We start from the raw sequence: 23422 nt of genomic DNA on the forward strand, positions 1-23422 counted from the left end.
GGACTCAATTTCCCCCCCATTCCATTCAGTTCCCCATAACTGGTATATCAAAGGCTATGGTATGTACTGTATTGCTTATGAAAATGTATGTATGTTTGTTTTGTTTTTTTGTTTTTTTGCTTCTTTTTTTTTTGATGGCAATAGTTTTTCTTTTTACTTTACTTAACCGGTCAGAATATTCACATTAGACACCATACACATGTGTATCACTTGTGTAAAAATATGCTGATGTTTCATCAAATATTATTTTCCTTCAACTGAACTACAGTGTGTACAGGTACCATAAAGATTACATAGACGATAATAAACAGGTTACCAGTTATTATCAAATTTTCAATTGTCATGAGCTTTAGCAAGAAACAAATAAACAGTTCACAAGGGACATAAATTTGATAATAACTGGTATCAAGTTTTTTATTCTATTATTAACTCAGCTTTTTTCTCTCTAAAAACATTCTATTTTTGTTATCTGTACATGTGTATGGCTACATCATACATGTATATAGAAACAACTTTACACATTATTCTGAATTGTATTACAAATTTAACAATAAAAACTGAGAGGCATCAATGCAAGCACTTTAAACTATGTGACATCATTGTGTATGTTTGCCAAATCATAATGATGCCATATTTAATATTGACAAAAGTCATTGGTTTGTAAGAGCCAAATTGTTCAATAATATTGTATGTTACCCCAATACATGAGAAATTATGAGTTTATTTCCCCGGTTTTTACTGCCTGCTTGGGTAATAAATCAATTTTAAAAACCATTAAAAATTCCGCAGTGCTTTTGTTGCGTAAATAATGTGTCCCAAAATAGCAGGCAATGTTACAGCTGATTTATGTTAGAGATGTTTGAATTATCCTTCTTTCACAGCATGTGCATTCTTAGGTACAAATAATTTCCTAATGGTCCAACCGGACAGGACTATAGATTTCATCTTTGTTCTTCTGTCTGTCTACCTGTCTGTCTGCCTGTCTGTCCGTTCGTCTCACATATAGTTTTCTGGAGAATTTTTTTTGACAGTGCCTCAAGTGAGATATTGAGCTGAAATTTGGTGTATAGCTTTATTATGTACAGTTACAGATCAAGTTTGACGTTGATGGTGATTTACCTATTTTCAGGTGTTAAAATATATTATATCATAAACAAATTTAATTGACTACAGGTTGCTTATGATCATTTTATGATCTGGTAATTTTTGTGTTCTAATAATTCATTGTTGCTAGCCCTCACATGTCATCTGGTTTAAGGCAGGATGGATGGATGGATGGATGGATGGATGGGTGGGTGGGTGGGTGGATGGGTGGGTCGGTGGGTTTTGGGTGGGTGGATGGATGGATGGATACTGTCACCCATTGGTACATGTAAGTTGGTAGTTTGGTGGGGTGGGTGGTAAAGCATCTGCATGATGCCCAGTCGGTCTAGGATTGATCCCATCAGTGGGCCCATTGGGCTATTTCTTGTTCCAGCCATTGCACCACAACTGAGATATCAACGGGTGTGGTATGTGCTATTCTGTCTGTGGGATGGTGTCTATACAAGACCCCTTTCTACTAGTAAAAAAATTGCGGGTTTCCTCTCCAAGACTATACACGTATGTCAAAAATACCAAATGTGCTCTAGTGGTGTCGTTAAACAAGACCAACATTTTTGGTAGGTCAGTAGTGATGTAGGTAGACAGGTTTTCAGTCAGTCCCCTCCATGTCTATCAGTTCCAGTGTGTGTGAATCCATTACATGTCTGTGTGAGATGATTTTGTCAGACACTATTAGCTAAATGACTGTCAATGGATTAACACGGTCGTGTGATGGATTATCAAGTTTCTCTGGTTGATTGCTGTGCTCTGTCACAACAACCAATTGTCACAGACAATTTCAGTTCACGGTTCTCAAGAACTGGAACCAGATGTGTTATAGAATTTTATTAATTTCAGGTAATGTTGAAATGAAATCAGTAACATTCGTTTCTCTTGCCAAATACACAGGGGGTAAGAAAAAACAAATGTAAAAGTAATTATTTTTACTGTTCTCAAGTGGTAGAACTGGAACAGGCTGTATATGTTACAGGATTGTTTAAAACTTCAGGTAATGTTAAAACAGGTTATGTTAAAAATAAATCAATAACCTTGTTAACTAAACTTTTTTCTCTTGCCAAATATACAGATGGTGTCAAAGAAATGCTTAATGATGATAATGATGTTGTTGTTGTTGCGGCTGCTGCTGGTGGTGGTGGTGGTGGTGGTGATGGTGGTGATGATGATTTACATTAATATATTGTTTTTAAATTTTGTCATATTTGTTTTCAGACTTGAGTTGCAGTCACGAGTTTGACTCGGGGAGAGGTCAATTTTTCCGAAAACTGTTCAGTAAGTAGTGTTTTACTACAGATAAAATTCTGCATAATTATAGACCTACTTGTATTTAACACATTCATGTTCATAGCCAGAGTTTTACACTAACGGGATAAGCAGAAAGATATGGCCAGATAGCATATACATAGAGGATATTTCTATCTTTAACAAATTATGTAACAAAATTACAGAAATATAAATATATCTAATAATAACTACATTCAAACTTTTTCAAAAATGTAAAAAAAAATTAAATCTGTTTTTTAGTCTGTAAAATTACAAACCTGTACGTAAAACTCTGCATTCATTAGTTTGGAAGTCTTTTCTGCATAGTAATGTAAAAAAATCTTTACCACATCTCCTTAGGGTAAACCACAATTTCACATAGAACTACATGTATTTAAAGTAACTAGACAGTAACTAGTGTGTTCAAAGCCAGAGATGTTTGTCAGAGATAGTGTTTCACTGCAGGTTAAGACCTGCAGTGAGTCCCCTTGAATAATTAACACCTGATTGTTATCACTTATATTGTTCAAGTCAAGAGTTTCATTCATACTCAGTAGTCTGAGACATTCCTGTATGTCAAAATACCTCCTACTTACATGATTGTACAGACTTTTTGAGTGGTTTGGTTTTTGTTTTGTATTTATGAGTCAACTGCTATGTGTGTGTAGGTTATGTCTTAGATATTTCCATTGGAGACCTGTTCAAGCACATCTGTCATGGGCACTACCATTGACTTGGAGAGTTCTGCCGATGACAGATGTCGACAAAGAGGTCATATTGGAAGAGATCTGGGAGGAGGGGGGTGTCATAGGGGTCCCGTGACCCCTCCTGTCCGGGAAGCCTCCCCAACCCCCCCCCCCCCCCCACCTACAGATCTTATTCTCTTTGGGATATTAGCTCATTTGCCTTTGACAGACTCAGAAATTTGTTATCTCTCCCCCCCTTTACAAAGTCCTGGAATCACTCCTGGATCATTATTTATGATTGTCTGTCCTTTGGTGAAGATCTGGGTTTAATTAAGAATGGGGTGGGTTTTGTTTACTGCATCCGTGGGGCAATCAGTTTTATTTATTTAGAAAAAAAACAAGAAAAAAAACCCTGAATGTAGTCTAAATAGATTTTATTTTATAAGTTAAAGGGAGAAATCACAAATAAAAAGACAGGGTAGTCGTTGAATGAAAAAGGTGATTTTAAGTTTAAATATGACTCTGGCAAGATTTGAACCAATGTCTTAAGCCTGCTCAAGTCTTGTGTTCTTACGACTACACTACGGAGAATTCTTTGATGTGTGTACTGAGGTGTTTACTCGTTTTAGAATGATGATTTGGCTTGTTTTTATGACTTACTTTTTGTGATTTATGGTCTGTCTGTAGAAACCCTGTTGATTTGTACAAAGAGCATCTTGCAGGTTATGTTTATGTATGTTTTAGTGCTTCACCTGTAATTGGTTTTCACAGTGTAACTGTATACTATTCTACACAACTGATCCTTATTATAGGTAAACAATGTATTATATTTAATGTAAAAAAAAAAAATACTCAAAGGTACCACCAGCTGGACATGAAATAAATGATAAGATCATGTCAGATGTATTTTTACAAACAACAATTAAATGTAGGTTTCTAATCAGATGTCATTGTATCTCATTTACTTCTCTAATCACAAATCTAATTATTTTCATTCTTATTAGCAGCACAACAGTTAGGTTCTTAATTATTAATTTTATTATAAATTAGATTAAATTATTTTAGTTTGGTGTTTATTTCTTCACTTTTTATTTGTTAATTTCATAATTTCCACCTACTTATTAGTAGTATAAAAGTTAGGTTTTTAATTATTATTTTTTTTATATAAAAGATAAATTAATTTTAATTTGGTAGTTTTTTTCACTTTTTACATGTTAATTTCATTCTGTTGTCGACCCCAATTTTATATTAAATTTTATATTAAATATTTTGTATCTCCTTTGTATATAAAGTATAAAGTTTATTATTCCTTGGACCTGTTTTATTCTGGTTCAAACTCACAGTATTCTGATCTTCTGTTTGTGGTGTGTTACATACTGTATATAATTGTCATTTATACGTACACCACGAAATACATGGATATCTACAGAATCATTGTTTTCTTGGTATAGAAAGTCTCCCATGTGTAAATGTCACTGGCTGGACCTCTGGAAACGAGTGGACCACCCACTACGTCAACTGTGTGTGTGTGGCAGTCACTGGTTCCCATCAGACACTTGGCGTGTACTTGTACCTCTCTTATGACATTATGACAATGCAGGACTAGCTCTGGGTGAGCAAACATTTTGCCAAATCATCTATTAAACTTCAATAATTGCAATAACCCAGGTAACAATTATTACATAAAATGTACTGTAAACTGTATTAATATTGCGACATGGTTTTTTCGCGAATGTATACCTTAGTGCATGTTCGCGAGGTGTAAATTTTGCAAACGACCGTTGACAGCTCAAAAAAAAAAAGTGGATAAAGACAGCTCACTGTAATTGTTATAAGTTACTGTCTGTAAATCAATATTCTGTTATCCTACATCAAGCAATTGTATCTGGTACAGAGTCTATAGAGGGGATTAGGCCCTACCCACCACTCCTATATTAGAATCACAACTCACAGCTTCAGTTGTTAACTGTTAACACCCTTTGGTAGATAAAACTATAAACAATTAGTCACCATCGATTGAAGTTACATAAAACAATTAACGATTAGTCGCCATCAAGGAGAGCTCGTGTATAGGCTGTGCCTGTTGAGTGAATCTTTTTGTAATTTTTATTCTCAATAAAATATTTCCAAACAAAACAAATTACTTTAAGCACACTTCAAACTGGAAAATAGTGTGTGCGTATTAATTTCGTGACATAAGGTTGTACGCGAACGACGTGAAATTTATACACACACATTTTTTTCACGGTTTACAGTATTTGGCAGATAAAGATAAAATTTGTCAGTTGCTTTGAAAATTCGTAATTGGCAAACTTGGCGATTGCCAGAGCTAGCCTTGCAATAAGATGTAGATATGTGGGCTACAACCACCATGCTTCCTAATATCGGTGACCATCAGTGGTAGGTGCTGCCTTGTCCAGAAAAGTGCATATAAAAGGTGCCTTGCTGTTATTTAGTACAAATAGCTAGTATTGTGGCAGAGGTTTTTCTTCTCTTTTTCTCTTTTGAGATCAAGTATAGGAATGGGATGTAGATATGTGGCCCCCTACATCACCATGGTTTGTAATATCAGTGGTATGTGCTGCCCTGTCTGGAAAATTGCTTATAAAAGGTGCCTTGCTGATATTTAGTACAAATAGCCAGTATTGTGGCATGGGTTTTTCTCTCTCTTTTTATATGCCCGTCTATGATGGGTCATATTTTATGGCGTCGTCCATCAGTCCATCCGTATGTCCATCTGTTAACTTTTTCTTGTCTGGACCATATCTTGCATACAGATGTATACAGGATCATCAAACCTCAAATGTAGGAACAACTTGGGATGGGTGTGTGTCACATACTATTACTAGGTCACTGTGACCTACATTTCACGGTCTACTGCACATAACAGTAAATCCTTGTCCAGACCATATCTTGCATACAGATACATACAGGACCATCAAACCTCATATGTAGGAACAACCTGGGATGGTGGTGTGTCACATACTATTACTAGGTCACAAATAACGGGCGTATCATGTACCTAACCTGTACTCTTGTTTTTATATCAAGTGTTGAAACAATCAGGTTAGACACCAAATGACAGGACTCGAATTTAATGACTACCACCAATACAACAGCAATTGTTATACAATAGTTGTGATATGAATTGCCATAGGTCATGGGCTTTACTGATGGCAGGGGTTTTTTTGGCCTGATATAAGTTATTGCCGTCGGTTTAAGTAATATAATTTTTTGTTTTTTAATATTTGTTGCAAAAGTTACTGGTTTGAAAATTGCTTCCAAAATTTCCATAGGTAACAAATTCTGAAGTTCAAGTCCTGATGTGGCTGTAATTTAAAATGTGCTGAGGTGTTGTTTTAAATTTGTTCTTATTAATATACCATTCATACATTCTGTCTGAACCTGATGCACATAGATTCTAATTCATTTCCCATAATAGCTGGTATGAGAATGACATCATTGACCACAATTCTGTCAGCTAGCAGGGCCATCTCATTCCATTTGGTGCTTTATATGCAATTAGAAAGGAAATGTTTTATTTAATGATGCACTCAACACATTTTATTTACGGTTATATTGTTAAGGACCACACAGATATTGAGGAAGGAAACCAGCTGTCGCCACTTCATGGGCTACTCTTTTCGATTAGCAGTAAGGGATCTTTTATATGCACCATCCCATAGACAGGATAACACATACCACGGCCTTTAATGTACCAGTCGTGGTGCACTGGCTGGAGTGAGAAATAACGCAGACCGACCGTGCACCAGGCGACCGTTTTAGCACTGGGCTACGCTTCGCCCCTTATATGTAATTAAGAATCAAGCCTGCCATCTTGAGACATTTTGGGCTGTCTGTTAGTTTAATGGTTACTTGTTGGGAATTAATATAAGAGAAACTGGTGTAGTGGCCTTAAACCTCCCTATTGAAGCAGGACATCTAACACTGAGCCATGATTTGAACCCAGTACCTCCACAGCCATAAGGCCAATGGATTAACCACTACGCCACTGAGACCGACAGCAGGGGCAGCGCAACCTGGTGTTTTATGGATCAGTCTGGCGAGAACTGATAATGGTTTTCCATGGACAGGCATTTGTTGTCTTTCCCGACACGTCAAATGTATTTCCACAGATATTCAGTGCGGTAAAGCATAACTTGGCAATTTTAGCCAGGAACTCGATGAATAAAGTCATTTTAAAAATCCTATTTTCAGCAGACGTATTTAGACTTGGTTATAATTGTTCTGCTGGAACAGACATATGTTGAATGGGTTCGCTTGTTCTAGCAGACACATGTAGGTGGCTATTCTGCTGGAGAGTTACACTGGGAAATGAGCAGACAAGTGAAATATCAATTTATCTTTGGAAATGGAAACTTCATTATAACCTGGCATGGAAACAAGAACATCCCCATGAATTCAGTGGTATTCACAGTCACAAACATTAGCTCTGTTGTGTTGTTTTTGTTTTGCTAGAAAACTTGGCATACACTGTATGCATACATGTATGTGTTTTCAGTCTGCTAGTTGACGTGAGTAGATCAAGCTGCATATGTCTGCACAGATTGGTACTGGATTGATGGATTGATCAAGTTATTCAATTAGATTTTGTCTGTTATGAGTGGATCAAGCTGTCTGTTTGCATCTGTACTAGATGGATCAGTCTGTTTGTTTAGAAATGTCTGTGTTGGATGGATCAAGTAGTTTGTTTTCATTTGTGTGTACTGAATGGATCAAACTGTCTGTTATAAGTTGCCAGTGTTGGATGGATTAATTTGTCTGTACTGAATGGATCAAACTGTCTGTTATAAGTTGCCAGTGTTGGATGGATCAAGCTGTCTGTTATAATTTGCCAGTGTTGGATGAATCAAGCCATCTGTTATAATTTGCCAGTGTTGGATTAATCAAGCTGTTTTAACTTACCAGTTTTAGATGGATCGAGCTGTCTGTTATAATTTATTTGCCAGTGTTGAATGGATCAAGCTGTTTCAATTTGTCAGCATTACATGGATCAAGCTGTTTGTTATAATTTACCAGTGTTGGATGGATCAAGCTCTCTGTTTAATTCTGTATACGGTCCATCAATCTATTTGTTTCAATACATCTGTGTTGGATAGATCTAGAAGTCTGTTTTAATTATTAACAGTAATTTCTCTGTATTACATAGACCAAGCTGTTTGTATAGATTTTTCTGTACTAGGTGTATTAAGGTGTGTAAATTTGTACTGGGTGCCATGGATAAAGCTATGTGTTTAGCTATGTGTGCTTGCCTGGTAGCGGTATACACAGAGTTGAAACACTCTTTCTCAATAAACATTGCTGGAACAAATAAATTATTTCCATAATGGCTGTGCTACTTACCAGAGTAAAACAAATAAATAAATGATCATGTGTTTCCACCCACATACTGAACTGATCATTGTCTGGACTATCTCACTGTACAGTCAGGGCAGCGTGCATCATTCAGCAAATGGTAGGAAGAGCAGACATTTACAATTTGTTAAACGGTTTAATGACTTCCTGTGGTATTTTGAAATAACAATTGCAAGACAAATGAAAGTACGACCCACTGTTCGAGAAAGACAGACATAAACTATAACTGAAAGCGCTGGGAGTTGTGGAAGCTGGATGCAGATATTAATTTAATTTTTTAGCAGACAGTATCATATCCACAGTGGCTAAATAGCCAATATCGTTCGTGTAGCCTTCATTACAATAGACAGACAACCATTTTTTAAAGAACATAACTGCATGGAATTGCACAGTAATTTGTGTAATGTCTCAAATGTGTGTTAGCCAATTGAGACGAGCTGTCTCTTTCTATATGTGGTGAAGTATTGTAAACTATAGTGGTCAAGAAAGGTGATAATTTAGCTTAGAACTTACACCCACAACTGTCGTGCTTCAAAACAGATTGCATTGATGATCATGTCTAATAAAAGTGCTTTGTTACTTCTGTGACTTGTGCTATATCCCAGTCCACATCCAAGTTGGATCTGTTGTATCAAGTTGAACGTTCCAGAATCAGATCTATCACGCTATCTTGAAGTTAGTTCAACTGGTGTAAAGTAGTTAATTCATTCTGGAATTACTCCCCAGTACTCTCTAAATGGACCTGTACTACAACTGGATGACCTGTTTCTACAGTGTGATACAGTATCTGGTAAATGGACCTAAACTAGAGCTGAATCTGATACAGTGTCGGGTAAATGACTCAAGACTAGAAGAGGACATTCTTCTGTAATGTGATTCTGCTTATTGAACCTGTACTAGAACCAGATACGTTTTTATGATGTGGTACAATGTCCGGTAAATGAACCTAAAGTAAAGCTGGATCTTGTTTTATAATGTGATACAGTTTCTGGTAACTGAACCTGTACTAGAGCTGAGTCTTATAATCCGGTTCAGTGACTCACATAAACAGAATCCAGTCTGTTGCTGTCTTTGGTGTGGTCTTCCGTGGCTGGTATTCGTGAATAGTTTGATGCTCCTTGACTAGTGTAAATGGACTCATACCCAAGATGGATCGGTTCCTCTGAATCTTTACCATTTGTCATGATCATCATCCGATTCTTCCGGTCTCTGTTCGGTAAGCTCTTTTCATTAGATGTTAATAGCATTTTTTTATATCAGTAAAGGGCGGGAGATAGCCCAGTAGTAATTAAGCATTCAACTGATGCACGGTCAGTCTGTGATTCCCGTCGGTGGGCTCATTGAGCTATTTCTAATTCTAGCCAGTGCACCACAACTGGTATATCAACGGCTGTGTTACGTATGTACTATCCTGTCTGTGGGATGGTGCATATAAAAGATCCCTAGCAGATTTCAGCTCTAAGACTACATGTATATGTCTAAATTACTAAATGTTTGACATTCATGCAATAGCCAATAATTAATAAATCAATGTGCTCTAGTAGTGTCATTAGACAAAACAAACTTTAACTTTTAACATATATCACATTTGACTCTTTATATGTTTTATATTCTAACCACATGTTATGACTGTACATTTGACTTTCTGTATGTTTAATATTCCAATTTTTTTCTCCATATTTTCTAGCATGTATGATTTTGTATGTTAAGTGTTTTTGACTCTACTTAAATTTACCTAATTGACTCCATCTATTTTGATAAGCAGGACATTGTTTTAATATACACTTTCCGAAAGACAACATATCATATCACATAGCCATTCATAGATGACTGGTTGGAATGGAATATAACCTGTTGGGTCCACTGATGGAGGCAGATCCTTTGACTTCAGCATTTGCATAAGAGGTTCCAGCTGGTATCTTCTTCCGTGTGCTTCTGTGGAGAAGCAGAACAGCCGATCGAACATGTCATCCAAGACTGCATAAACCTACAGCAGCTGGGGGAGACTACCTGGACAACTACAACAACTCGCCAGAAGAAGCTGTATGGCACAAGAAGTGATCTACAGAGAACAGTATAGTATAAACCTACAGCAGCTGAGGGAGACTACCTGGACAACTACAACAACTCTCCAGAAGAAGCTGTATGGCACAAGAAGTGATCTACAGAGAACAGTATAGTATAAACCTACAGCAGCTGAGGGAGACTACCTGGACAACTACAACAACTCGCCAGAAGAAGCTGTATGGCACAAGAAGTGATCTACAGAGAACAGTATAGTATAAACCTACAGCAGCTGAGGGAGACTACCTGGACAACTACAACAACTCTCCAGAAGAAGCTGTATGGCACAAGAAGTGATCTACAGAGAACAGTATAGTATAAACCTACAGTAGCTGAGGGAGACTACCTGGACAACTACAACAACTCTCCAGAAGAAGCTGTATGGCACAAGAAGTGATCTACAGAGAACAGTATAGTATAAACCTACAGCAGCTGAGGGAGACTACCTGGACAACTACAACAACTCTCCAGAAGAAGCTGTATGGCACAAGAAGTGATCTACAGAGAACAGTATAGTATAAACCTACAGCAGCTGAGGGAGACTACCTGGACAACTACAACAAATCTCCAGAAGAAGCTGTATGGCACAAGAAGTGATCTACAGAGAACAGTATAGTATAAACCTACAGCAGCTGAGGGAGACTACCTGGACAACTACAACAACTCTCCAGAAGAAGCTGTATGGCACAAGAAGTGATCTGCAGAGAACAGTATAGTATAAACCTACAGCAGCTGAGGGAGACTACCTGGACAACTACAACAAATCTCCAGAAGAAGCTGTATGGCACAAGAAGTGATCTACAGAGAACAGTATAGTATAAACCTACAGCAGCTGAGGGAGACTACCTGGACAACTACAACAACTCTCCAGAAGAAGCTGTATGGCACAAGAAGTGATCTGCAGAGAACAGTATAGTATAAACCTACAGCAGCTGAGGGAGACTACCTGGACAACTACACCAACTCTCCAGAAGAAGCTGTATGGCACAAGAAGTGATCTGCAGAGAACAGTATAGTATAAACCTACAGCAGCTGAGGGAGACTACCTGGACAACTACAACAACTCTCCAGAAGAAGCTGTTTGGCACAAGAAGTGATCTACAGAGAACAGTAGAGTATAAACCTACAGCAGCTGAGGGAGACTACCTGGACAACTACAACAACTCTCCAGAAGAAGCTGTATCGCACAAGAAGTGATCTACAGAGAACAGTATAGTATAAACCTACAGCAGCTGAGGGAGACTACCTGGACAACTACAACAACTCTCCAGAAGAAGCTGTATGGCACAAGAAGTGATCTACAGAGAACAGTATAGTATAAACCTACAGCAGCTGAGGGAGACTACCTGGACAACTACAACAACTCTCCAGAAGAAGCTGTATGGCACAAGAAGTGATCTACAGAGAACAGTATAGTATAAACCTACAGCAGCTGAGGGAGACTACCTGGACAACTACAACAACTCTCCAGAAGAAGCTGTATGGCACAAGAAGTGATCTACAGAGAACAGTATAGTATAAACCTACAGCAGCTGAGGGAGACTACCTGGACAACTACAACAACTCTCCTGAAGAAGCTGTATGGCACAAGAAGTGATCTACAGAGAACAGTATAGTATAAACCTACAGCAGCTGAGGGAGACTACCTGGACAACTACAACAACTCTCCAGAAGAAGCTGTATGGCACAAGAAGTGATCTACAGAGAACAGTATAGTTCATAGTCACTGCTGGCGAATGAAAAGAAGAAGAATTACACTTCATGTTTGCAGCTCTCGCGATGTGCTTCTGTTGTAGGATCGAACCACCTCAGTGGACCCTTTCTCTGATTATGTTTTTTCCCATTTCAGCCAGTGTTCCATGACTGGTATATCAAAGGTCATGTATGTGCTGTCCTGTTTTGGGGGAAATGCCTATAGATAAAAGATTTCTTGCAGCAAATGGGGAAACGTAGAGGGTTTCCTCTAAGACTTGTCAAATGTTTAACATCCAGTTGCTAATGATTAATAAATCAATGTGCTCTAGTGGTATCGTTAAACAAAAACAGACTTTCATATTTATTAGATCTGTCACTGCATGGGCTACTCTCTGTTTTCTGTATTCTTTAGATCCGTAGTAACTGTAGCCCTCAGTGGTGTCATTGTTAAACCATTGGACTTTTGGTTGGGTTCACAGCCTGATACCAGCTCCCATCCATAGTGAGTTTTAACAACTTGGTGGGTAGGTGTAAGCCCACTACACCGACTATCTCCAAATAATGACTAACAATTAACCCACTGTCATGGACAGACAGCCCAAATAGCTGAGGTGGGTGACCAGGACAGTGCATGTGCTTGAACCTCAACTGTATATAAGTACGAACTGAGTAATTGTTGGTTGAGGAGGAACAGACTGCTGGAGAAGGAAAGCTTTTTAGTCCCCGACGGATCCAACTGGAGAGGACTATAAGTTTCATATCTGCCCTATTGTCTGTCTGTCTGTCTGTCCATCTGTCCATCTGTCCATCTGTCCCACATATAGTTTTCCAGATGTTTTTTTCACAGTGTCTTGAGATACAGAAATTTTGTGTATAGCTTTATCATGTACTGTTACAAATCAAATTTGACTTTCATGGCAATTGACCTATTTTTGACAGAGTTATTGCCCTTGAACTTTGGAGATATGAAAAAAATTCCCGGAATTCTTTTTCCAATGCTTCAAGATATTGAGCTGAAATTTTGTGTATAGCTTTATCAAGTACTGTTACAGATCAAGTTTGACTTTCTTGGCGATTAACCCCATTTCCATGGAGTTATGGCCTTTGAATTTAGGAAATACTAAAATTCGTTGGGCCTGGTAGGGGACATGTATTGCTTTAGCAGTACTCCCAGAATGCTTGTTGATTATCAAAATTGGAACACGTCTTTCCCAAATGAACTGGTCACAGAAATGTCAATTCGGCCTTATTAACAAACTAGTCACATGTATTCCCAGGATGGTTGACCTTTCACAGATTTCTTACGCTCAGTGAATATAATCAAACAAATTGATAGTACCGTTTGTATATACCGAACGACAAAAGATAACACAAATATTTTAATACTTATATTTTATATTAAAATTAATTCAGTAGTATTTCTCATTCTAGTCAGTGCACCACAGCTGGTATATCAAAGGCACCACAGCTGGTATATCAAAGGCTGTGGTATGTGCTATCCCTTGCTACTAATGGAACAATGTCACAGGTTTCATCTCAATGTTTGAAATCCAGTAGCCGATGATTAATAAATCATTGTGATCTAGTGAAGTCGTTAAACAAAACAAACAACTTTTTAAGAAAAGAAAAAAAGTAAAAGGCATAAAAAAAGAAAGGACAAATTTTTATTTTTTTAAATTTAAAAAAAAATTAAATAAAAAAAATAATAATAATAAATAAAGAAAAAAAGGAAATACATAAAGCAGAAAGAAAGTCCATTGATCAGTAGTCAAAAAGTATTTTTCAAGTTTGTACAACGTTATTTGTATGATTAAAACAAAAACCAGTGTGCTCAAGTGGAGTGGTTAAACAAAATAAACTGTTTTAATTAATTCAGTAAATAAAGTGCCAAAATGAACCAAAGATATTCCCAAGGCATTAATAATTTTAATAGACATAAAGTCTAATGGTATTTAAACTGAATACTTGAAATAAATTAAAGAACACTAAATTAAAATTTAACTTTCTTTCCTTGCTCAGTATATTTATAGTTGTTGGGGTTTTTTTTTATCCCACTAGTAGTATCCATTTCACCACAACATCCTCATTGATGTAACCACTAAACAGGATTGAGTTACATGAGGGATGTTCATTTTCTGCTTTTTGTCTGATTTTAGCTCGTTTTGTTGTGTATAAAATAGATTTGAGAAAGTAGGCTTGGTTTGATCTAAAAATGCTAAAATACTATAACAATTACCATTTTTAAGTATGGTGTAGAATTTTCCGTTTTTTAAAGATAATTTTCATACCATTTATTTTGAAATGAATAACACATCCCTAGTTTAAAAGACCATCTGCTTATAGTCAGAGAATTCTTTAGTAGATCACTTTAATGGCTTTAATACACAGGTTTGACTGTATGCGTTTGGTCAGATTGTATTTTAATTAGAAAATGTGGCTAACATGGTTGTGAGATATTTGTCATATGCTTGTAATTATCCCCATCTGACCAACACATTAATGTAATCACCCCGACTATAAACATCACCTGCTGTCCACTATAAACACCATCACCATGGGCCATAAATAGTCACTGTCTCCCATAAACATTATCACTGTCGTGTGTTTATTGCCAGGACTTGCGCACAGGTGATGTCACAGGTAACTGTGTTTATCTTTGGCTCTCCAGGTAAGGAAGATAGATTTAGCAGATGATCCGTAACAGCCTCTATATCTGCCAAGTGAAAATGGTTTATGTTCACTTCACTTCCGCATATGCAGTTGTGAATATTCTGCCCTGAAAGCACTGCGAACAATTGCTGTAGGCTTTTTATATAACTCAGGGCTTGTGTTGTGATGGAAATCTGTCACTGACCAGCTGACACTGGGATATACTGTATAGTGGAATGCATACAGGCAAGGGTTAAACAGTGTACACAAAGATGGCAGCTTGGTAAGTCCATGGATCTCTGTGTTTTTGTGTGGGAGTGTGTCATGGTGTCATATTGTTGTTACTGAATGACTTGAGACATTTGGACTATGGGAACAGAGTTTGATTGTGTTCATGTACAATGGGAATATACTTTGTCATTTGGTGATATCCACTAGGTAAGACTTTCCAATAGCAGGTAAACACTACAAAGACATGGCATGTTGCCAATTTTCATAGTTCGATACATCTGTCATCAAACTGAAGTTTGAAATTCAGTCACAAAAATTGTATTCAAATAGAGAAGAAACCCATTGAAATTCCATTTGATGGTAGATGTATCGGACTGCCACTTTCAATACTTTACTCAAAAGTATATTTTTCATTACGTTTTGTCGGCAATTTTGTTTACATTTCTTTTATGTGTGGAGTGGCTTGTAGCTAAGTGGTTGAGTTTTCACCAGAGTGCAGTTATATAGGATATTAACAAGCTGCCATTTCATATCTTGAATTATTGTCTTGAGTGAAATAATTTTTAATTGTCAAGAGCTTTAGTGAGTTACAACAAAAAGTATTTAATGAGGGACGTAAACATGATATTACTGAACTCATTTGATTAATGTTCTGGGACCTAATTCACAAAACTCTCCCATCTTTGCGATATCGCAGTGCATTGCAAAAAGACTTGCAAAGAGGATGCTTTGTTATCTAGCAGAGCCTAAGAGAGCCTCTGGTATGGACATAATGTAACAAAGAAAGAAATGTTTTATTTAACGATGCACTCAACACATTTTATTTACAGTTATATGGCGTCAGACATATGGTTAAGGATCATACAGATGTTAAGAGAGGAAACCCGCTGTCGCCACTTCATAGGCTACTCTTTTCGATTAGCAGCAAGGGATCTTTTATATGCACCATCCCACAGACAGGGTAGTACATACCACAGCCTTTGATATACCAGTTGTGGTGCACTGGCTGGAACGAGAAATAGGGCAATGGGGCCACCAACGGGGATCGATCTCACACGGACCGTGCATCGAGCGAGCACTGTACCACTGGGCTATGTCCCGTCCCTAATGTAACAAAGTTCTTGTCTGTTCTTCTTTGTGCACCAGTCATATGATGTCACACAATTAGTGCACTGTGACCGTATCGGGACATTAATCAAATGAGTTTTTGTAGAACACTTTGATATGACTCAAGATATTTTTAACCATTTGGGTAATAAACAGAGGATAATAAATGAGTTGCCAGTTATTATCAAATTTATGTCCCGAGTGAAATAATTTTAGAAAGAAATGTTTTATTTAACAACTCATGCAACACATTTTATTTACGGTTATATGGCGTCAGACATATGGTTAAGGACCACACAGATTTTGAGAGGAAACCCGCTGTCACCACTTCATGGGCTACTCTTTCCGATTGGCAGCAAGGGATTTTTATTTGCACTTCCCACGGGCAGGATAGCACAACCATGGCCTTTGTTGAACCAGTTATGGATCACTGGTCGGTGCAAGTGGTTTACACCTACCCATTGAGCCTTGCGGAGCACTCACTCAGGGTTTGGAGTTGGTATCTGGATTAAAAATCCCATGCCTCGACTGGGATCCGAACCCAGTACCTACCAGCCTGTTGACCAATGGCCTAACCACGACGCCATCGAGGCCGGTTGAATTAATTTTAGCAACTGACAAATAAAACTTATTGCAAGTTGGATATAAATTTGATAATTACTGGCACTAATGAGTAAGTTTACTGTTAAATTCTGTTTATGTTTATCAAGTAAAGATGTTGTTACCAACCTTTGAATAAATCATTTAAAGGCTGGTTATGGCTTATTTATTTCATACACAATATGAAGTTACAAACAAAGAGACATGTTATTTAAAAAAATAAAAAATAAAAAAATACATTAAACAGTATGATTTACACAAATGTACAGTCAGGATTAGATCTGGCACTCGCCAAATTCGTCAGTTGCAAATTTTCTGAACAGTTGGGAAATTTTATTTTAATTTGGCTAAAAAAAAAATTGGTTAATAATTAATATTTGGAAAATAGTTAAATTTTCTGATCAGCTAGTGCTAGCCCTGACAGTAGAACCATCAATTGCTTTTCCCTTTCCACAACTGGCATATCAAAGGTCGTAACATGTTCTATGCTGTCTGCAAGAAACTTCTGGTATTAGAAAAGTGTAGCCTATGTGGCTTCATTAGATAGAATTGCTCTGTTGTACAGTTCCATAACCTCTATCATGGATAGATTGTGAATGCCTCTGATTGGTGTGCCCAGAATGATGTTCTGGAATCTCAGCTGAATATGAATAGGAAAGAAAATTGCCATCCCATAAAGCAGAATCTGATGTGGTAGCAATCAGTCCCAGTTATGACATTGAAGTGCTACAGCATCATCCACAGATGCAAAACGTTTGATCTTTCTCAGTCAATACAAGAAACTTTATTCAGCTGTTACTTCTTTTTCTTCCTCTACTCTTTTCTGAAAACTCTGATATGCAGGCTTACCATTGTGTAACAGTGGAGTAAGGGTATTGATTGAATATCTTTGGCTCTATTTGTATGCAGTTCTGTCTACATTTATTGTCGGTCTATGCAATCTGCAGAATAAGGTGACCATATTATTTGTGAGATAAATCAATAACTCATTTAGCTGGTGTTTGGTCTAACACTATCTATGACAATAAAACCCAGCCACTAAATATACAAAAAAAAAGTATGTGCTGCATTTCCTGATCAAATTCATGCAGATCAGTACAGTCTGCAACAATTGGATCTGGTCCAAAATAATTCTACAAGGATTTCTTTTTTTTTTCTTCAAACGTTTTATTAGCAACAGTTGTTACTTGATTGAAAATTGATTAGCAACTACTATTTAAAATGACAGACCCTAGTTTTTAAACATTGTGGAGTAGTTTTCATTATTAGCCTATTGCTATTTTTGGATAATTAAAATCAGGTATTACTTCCATTTTACTTTTTAATTTATCAATTTCCGAACATCCAAAGTGTTTATTTTTTCACTAGTGTTTCAATACCACAAAATGCTTCTTCTTTTTTTCTTTTTTTTTAAATGCACATACCTCTGAGAAATTAACTAAAGGCTATTGTCAATATTATTTCCTCATTTTAATGTCACACAGTCTTGTTACACTCTTGTAACTTTATGCAAATGTGTTACAGGGTTGTAGATTAAACAAACTTAGTTTCCAGTTCCATGGGTTAAACGTAGGATCTGTGACTTCAATGTTTACAATTGTGTAGTGATCTCAGAATTGTGTAGTGATCTCAGAATTGTGTAGTGATCTCAGAATTGTGTAGTGATCTCAGAATTGTGCATAGTGATCTCAGAATTGTGTAGTGATCTCAGAATTGTGCATAGTGATCTCAGAATTGTGCATAGTGATCTCAGAATTGTGTAGTGATCTCAGAATTGTGCATAGTGATCTCAGAATTGTGTAGTGATCTCAGAATTGTGTAGTGATCTCAGAATTGTGCATAGTGAATAGCAGTGCAGTACTGAGCAACATGTTCCCTGTTCTAAGGGATGGGTCAAGAGGTGAATAACATATCTGTTTCTTAATCTGGTGATTGTGCTTGGAAACAGTATAACATGTATTTATTTCAATAAGAACTACACTGGCAAACACACCAATGGCTTACATATCTGGTGATTGTGCTTGGAAACAGTATAACATGTATTTATTTCAATAAGAACTACACTGGCAAACACACCAATGGCTTACATATCTGGTGATTGTGCTTGGAAACAGTATAACATGTATTTATTTCAATAAGAACTACACTGGCAAACACACCAATGGCTTACATATCTGGTGATTGTGCTTGGAAACAGTATAACATGTATTTATTTCAATAAGAACTACACTGGCAAACACACCAATGGCTTACATATCTGGTGATTGTGCTTGGAAACAGTATAACATGTATTTATTTCAATAAGAACTACACTGGCAAACACACCAATGGCTTACATATCTGATGATTGTGCTTGGAAACAGTATAACATGTATTTATTTCAATAAGAACTACACTGGCAAACACACCAATGGCTTACATATCTGATGATTGAGTCATTCTTAATATAAAATTTTATAAAATTTATAAAATTTCTCTCTCTTGTTTTTTTGTGTTAGGAATAAAAGTAAACTTAACTTTAAAGGTAGGGTCAACTCCAACAAGAGCCTTATGTGTTGGAAAGATGCATACCCGGACCACCAACACATACTGACACTTTAACAAATGAAAAATGCGTAATTTTAGAGTTAATAAAAAACCATGATTATTCCTGCTAACTGGGGGCAGCCATTTTGTTTCGTTTTTGTGATGTCCAGTGGGATCGCTTGGGGCGAAGTGACATCAGCTTATGACCATCTCCTGTATGTACAATGTAAACAAAAGCAGTAATTTTCGACAAGGCGCTTCTCTTTGATCAACCTGACTTGTAAAACAGCATAAATGATGTAATAATATAATAAACTATTTAACTAAATATATTTCAAGTTGCATTAACGGAACAAAATGGGGTTATAGTATTTTTCTCTGTTTAACAATCCAAAGGAAAAATGTACACTATTACGCCTATTGATATGCTACGTTGGAGCAAAAACGACAACCCACGATACCCAAGTGATAATTTTCTTTTCTTTGGGACTACGTAATTGGTCAGTTCTGTGGTTGTAGATGGAAAAGTCTACTTAATCAATAGTTTTACAGAACTATTTGCGTAATAAACCATGTCCATTACAATTTTAGGGGCGACAGGTAATAATCCACAATGCCGGTATGTATTTTTGTGTCTAGACAGTGTCAATTAATTAGCTTGTCTGGTTACCAATCAAATACACACCTGCCAATCAGAAATCACAGGTAGAAGCAACTAACAGCATAGACCAATTAACTAAGAAAACACTCCGTGTATCATTTCAGTACGTAGGTTAATGCATGGGAAAAACATTGTTAATTGTTTCGACTTGTTGTGTAGCCACTTTGACAATGGTATTTTATTTTGTATTGAAAAATAATATATATATAGTGCTGGATATACTTACTGTTGGCTTACTGGGAAGTGTATTATTACAGAACATTGCAATGTATGACTATTTATCATCCAGCAAAAAGCAGGTAGATTGTGTTTCTCTAGTTCTAAGGCTCATTCCTGACGTGACGCGTTAAGTATTACGTAACCACCAGCTCGCCAGAGGACGTACTCACTGAAATGGTACAAAATGGCTGCGCCCGTTATATATAATAGTTGTCACATTTAACCGTTTTATTAATTAACTATACGATTATACGTGTTGATATTAAGCAATAATGTGCATTATATATCGTTGAATATGCATACCAGGCCAAATGCCTTAATTGTCCTCTCCTTTAACACTTGAGTCCCTGTGAGTTTTCAGTATTCACTATTAGGTTCAGACATGCTTTATGAATGTGCACTGATTTTATTATATTGATTACTTTCCATACTGGCCTGGGACGTGCCTACAAGGATGTTATTCATAATAGTCAATAAATAATACATGTTTATGATGTTAGAAAACTGGAAGTTGTGGAAAGGAAAACGTAATATGTGTTTAACACCCACCACTACCACCACCACCACCATACTCCCACCCACCCCCAGCCCCAGCATTATGTTTCTTTTGTATTGTTACAAAGTAGTATTTGGGATAGTATGGTATGTTGAGGCACACCCACATACCCCCCCCCCCCCCACACACACACACCTATACCCACACCACCCCACTCACCATATTGTGTTTTTAACGAAGGTGTCACCGCTGAATCATTGGTTATATGTTGACATAGTTTATTCACAATGTGGTATACTTGTGTCTAGTCTATGTCTTGTTTTGGAAGTGGGAGGGGGTGGGGTGTAAACTAGTACTACTTTCAGTTACTGGTCAAACATGTTAAGTAGCCACAGAACTGAAAAATGAAATCTGCCTCTTAAGATAGGTGGCTTCTTAACACAGGACACTTTTACTCGGATGTTTTTGGAACATATTAATGTGGCTGTTTAAAACATGACTGACATGTAAATGTGGCTGTTTGATAAATGTGGCTATTTGATAAACATGGCTATTTGATAAACATGACTATTTTTGATAAACGTGGCTATTTGATAAACGTGGCTGTTTAATAAAGGTGGCTATATGATAAATGTGGCTGTTTGATAAACATGGCTGTTTGATAAACATGGCTGTTTGATAAACGTGGCTGATAAATGTGGCTAGTTTAGTGGCTGTTTGATAAATGTGGTCATTTGATAAACGTGGCTATTTGATAAATGTGGCTGTTTGATAAGCATGGCTATTTGATAAACGTGGCTGTTTAAAACATGTGACTGATTGATAAACGTGGCCATTTGATAAATGTGGCTGTTTGATAAGCATGGCTATTTGATAAACGTGGCTGTTTAAAACATGTGACTGATTGATAAACGTGGCCATTTGATAAATGTGATTATTTAAGTACAGTACTCTTGACTGTTTCACGTCTTGGTTTAACCTGTAATTCTACTGCCCCACTTGTCAACATTTTCCAGTTTTCACTTCTACATCTTAAACAACTGTAACATAAAACTGTCAATTGCACTGACATCTGACTGACAGGCTTGGGTCACCCCGCTCTACAAACTGGTTGTGAATATTTATAACTTCTACCGCTTTTTCTAAACACGGCCACAGGTTGTCCCTCTTGTTTGAATTCAAATAAATAGAAGGGAGGTAACTCTTGGATGCTTGCTTGTTAAATTTATATTATAGAAAACCAACAATTGGTATGGTGGGATATGAAAGTTCAAATGTATCATGAAGTTCCAGCAGCTAAACGTCACAGTGAACTTCATGATACATGTCAAGTGTTTGTAAGGTGTTTTTTAAATGAAAGGAAGGAAGGAAATGTTTTATTTAACGACGCACTCAACACATTTATTTACGGTTATATGGTGTCAGACAGATAGATACTGAGAGAGGAAACCTGCTGTCACCACTTCATGGGCTACTCTTTTTTCGATTAGCAGCAAGTGATCTTTTATATGCACCATCCCATAGACAGGGTAGCACATACCATGGCCTTTCATGTACCAGTCGTGGTGCACTGGCTGGAGGGAGAAATAGCGCAATGGGCTCACTGATGGGGATCGATCCCAAACCGACCGCATATCAAGCGAGCGCTGTACCACTGGGCTACGCCTCGCCCCTTTTTTAAATGGAGCGAACTGTGTTTAGTTTTTACCTTTCTTTTTGGATAAAAACCATCCTGTTCCATAAACTGAATATCTAGATTAATGAACATATTTGGTATGTACTATACTGCCTATGGACAAGTGCATGTAAAAGATGCCTTGCTGTATTTGAGTAGGAGTAGTCTGTGTGGCAGTAACAGGTTTTGTCCATCTAATTATCTGACTATCTGCCATGTGTTCTAGACATGTGTTAACAATATAACTATGTTAGTTACCACAGGGGCAGATTCAGGGTTTTGTAAAGTGGGAAAGAAATAAGAAATAAAGTTCTTGTCTGTTCTTCTTTATGCACCAGTTGTATGAAGGATTGAAATGTTTTATTTAACGATGCACTCAACACATTTTATTTATGGTTATATGGCATCAGACATATAGTGAAGGACCATACAGATATTGATAGAGGAAACCTGCTGTCGCCACTTCATGGGCTACTGGGAACTGGGAACTGTATTAACATGCCCCTATCCAAAAGGTTCAGGCACGCCCACTACGGATTTAGCCTCTGACTTCGCCAGTGACTAACTCCGGAGCGGGGGGGGGGGGGGGGGGGGGGGGGGGAGGTAAGTTTGAAGTGGGCAGAATTTGGAAGAAAGCCATTTAGTAAGGTCAACGCGAGCGCGGACCGACTAGCAGACACTTCGCAAACTTGAATTAACACCGAGTGGGAGCCGTGCTCTGATTGGCTGAATTTCGATTCCTCGGTGAAGCCTGTAATTTACCTAAGTCTACAAAGAGTAACTGCATCCAAATACATGTCCGGACTCTAAATTTAAACCCAAAAAGTTTATGACTGCTCGGCCGAAAGGGTTTTAAGGTGATTTTGAGCAATTGAACGGGCGCCAAAATAAAATGCGTTAGACTATTTACAAAAAAATAAACATATGAATTTAGAACTCGATCGAAAACTTTTAAAGTCTAACTAGCCCAAAAAAAAAATAGTACTCACGGAGGTGAAGGAGGTTGGCAAAGGGGAGCACGTCACGGTGTTCCGATAAAGTTGACAGCGTCGAAATGCGGGATGACCGACCGA

At 37.3% G+C, this 23422-nt stretch overlaps 1 protein-coding gene across 6 annotated transcripts in view; it reads left to right on the forward strand.

Annotated features, from left to right (window-relative positions):
• The window catches only part of LOC121383342 (ras GTPase-activating protein nGAP-like), a 222678-nt gene that overhangs the window by 83483 nt on the left and 115773 nt on the right, over nt 1–23422 (forward strand). For 5 of the 6 annotated variants that reach the window (XM_041513308.1, XM_041513309.1, XM_041513310.1 and 2 more), the window contains exon 5: nt 2314–2373. In XM_041513308.1, coding sequence (XP_041369242.1) covers nt 2314–2373 — 60 coding nt within the window. Of the gene's footprint in view, nt 1–2313; nt 2374–14843; nt 15118–23422 lie in introns of those variants that run through there. The other variant, XM_041513315.1, reaches the window with a different exon arrangement.

Source organism: Gigantopelta aegis, chromosome 10 (genome assembly GCF_016097555.1).
Source record: "Gigantopelta aegis isolate Gae_Host chromosome 10, Gae_host_genome, whole genome shotgun sequence".
Classification (NCBI taxonomy): Eukaryota; Metazoa; Mollusca; class Gastropoda; order Neomphalida; family Peltospiridae; genus Gigantopelta; species Gigantopelta aegis.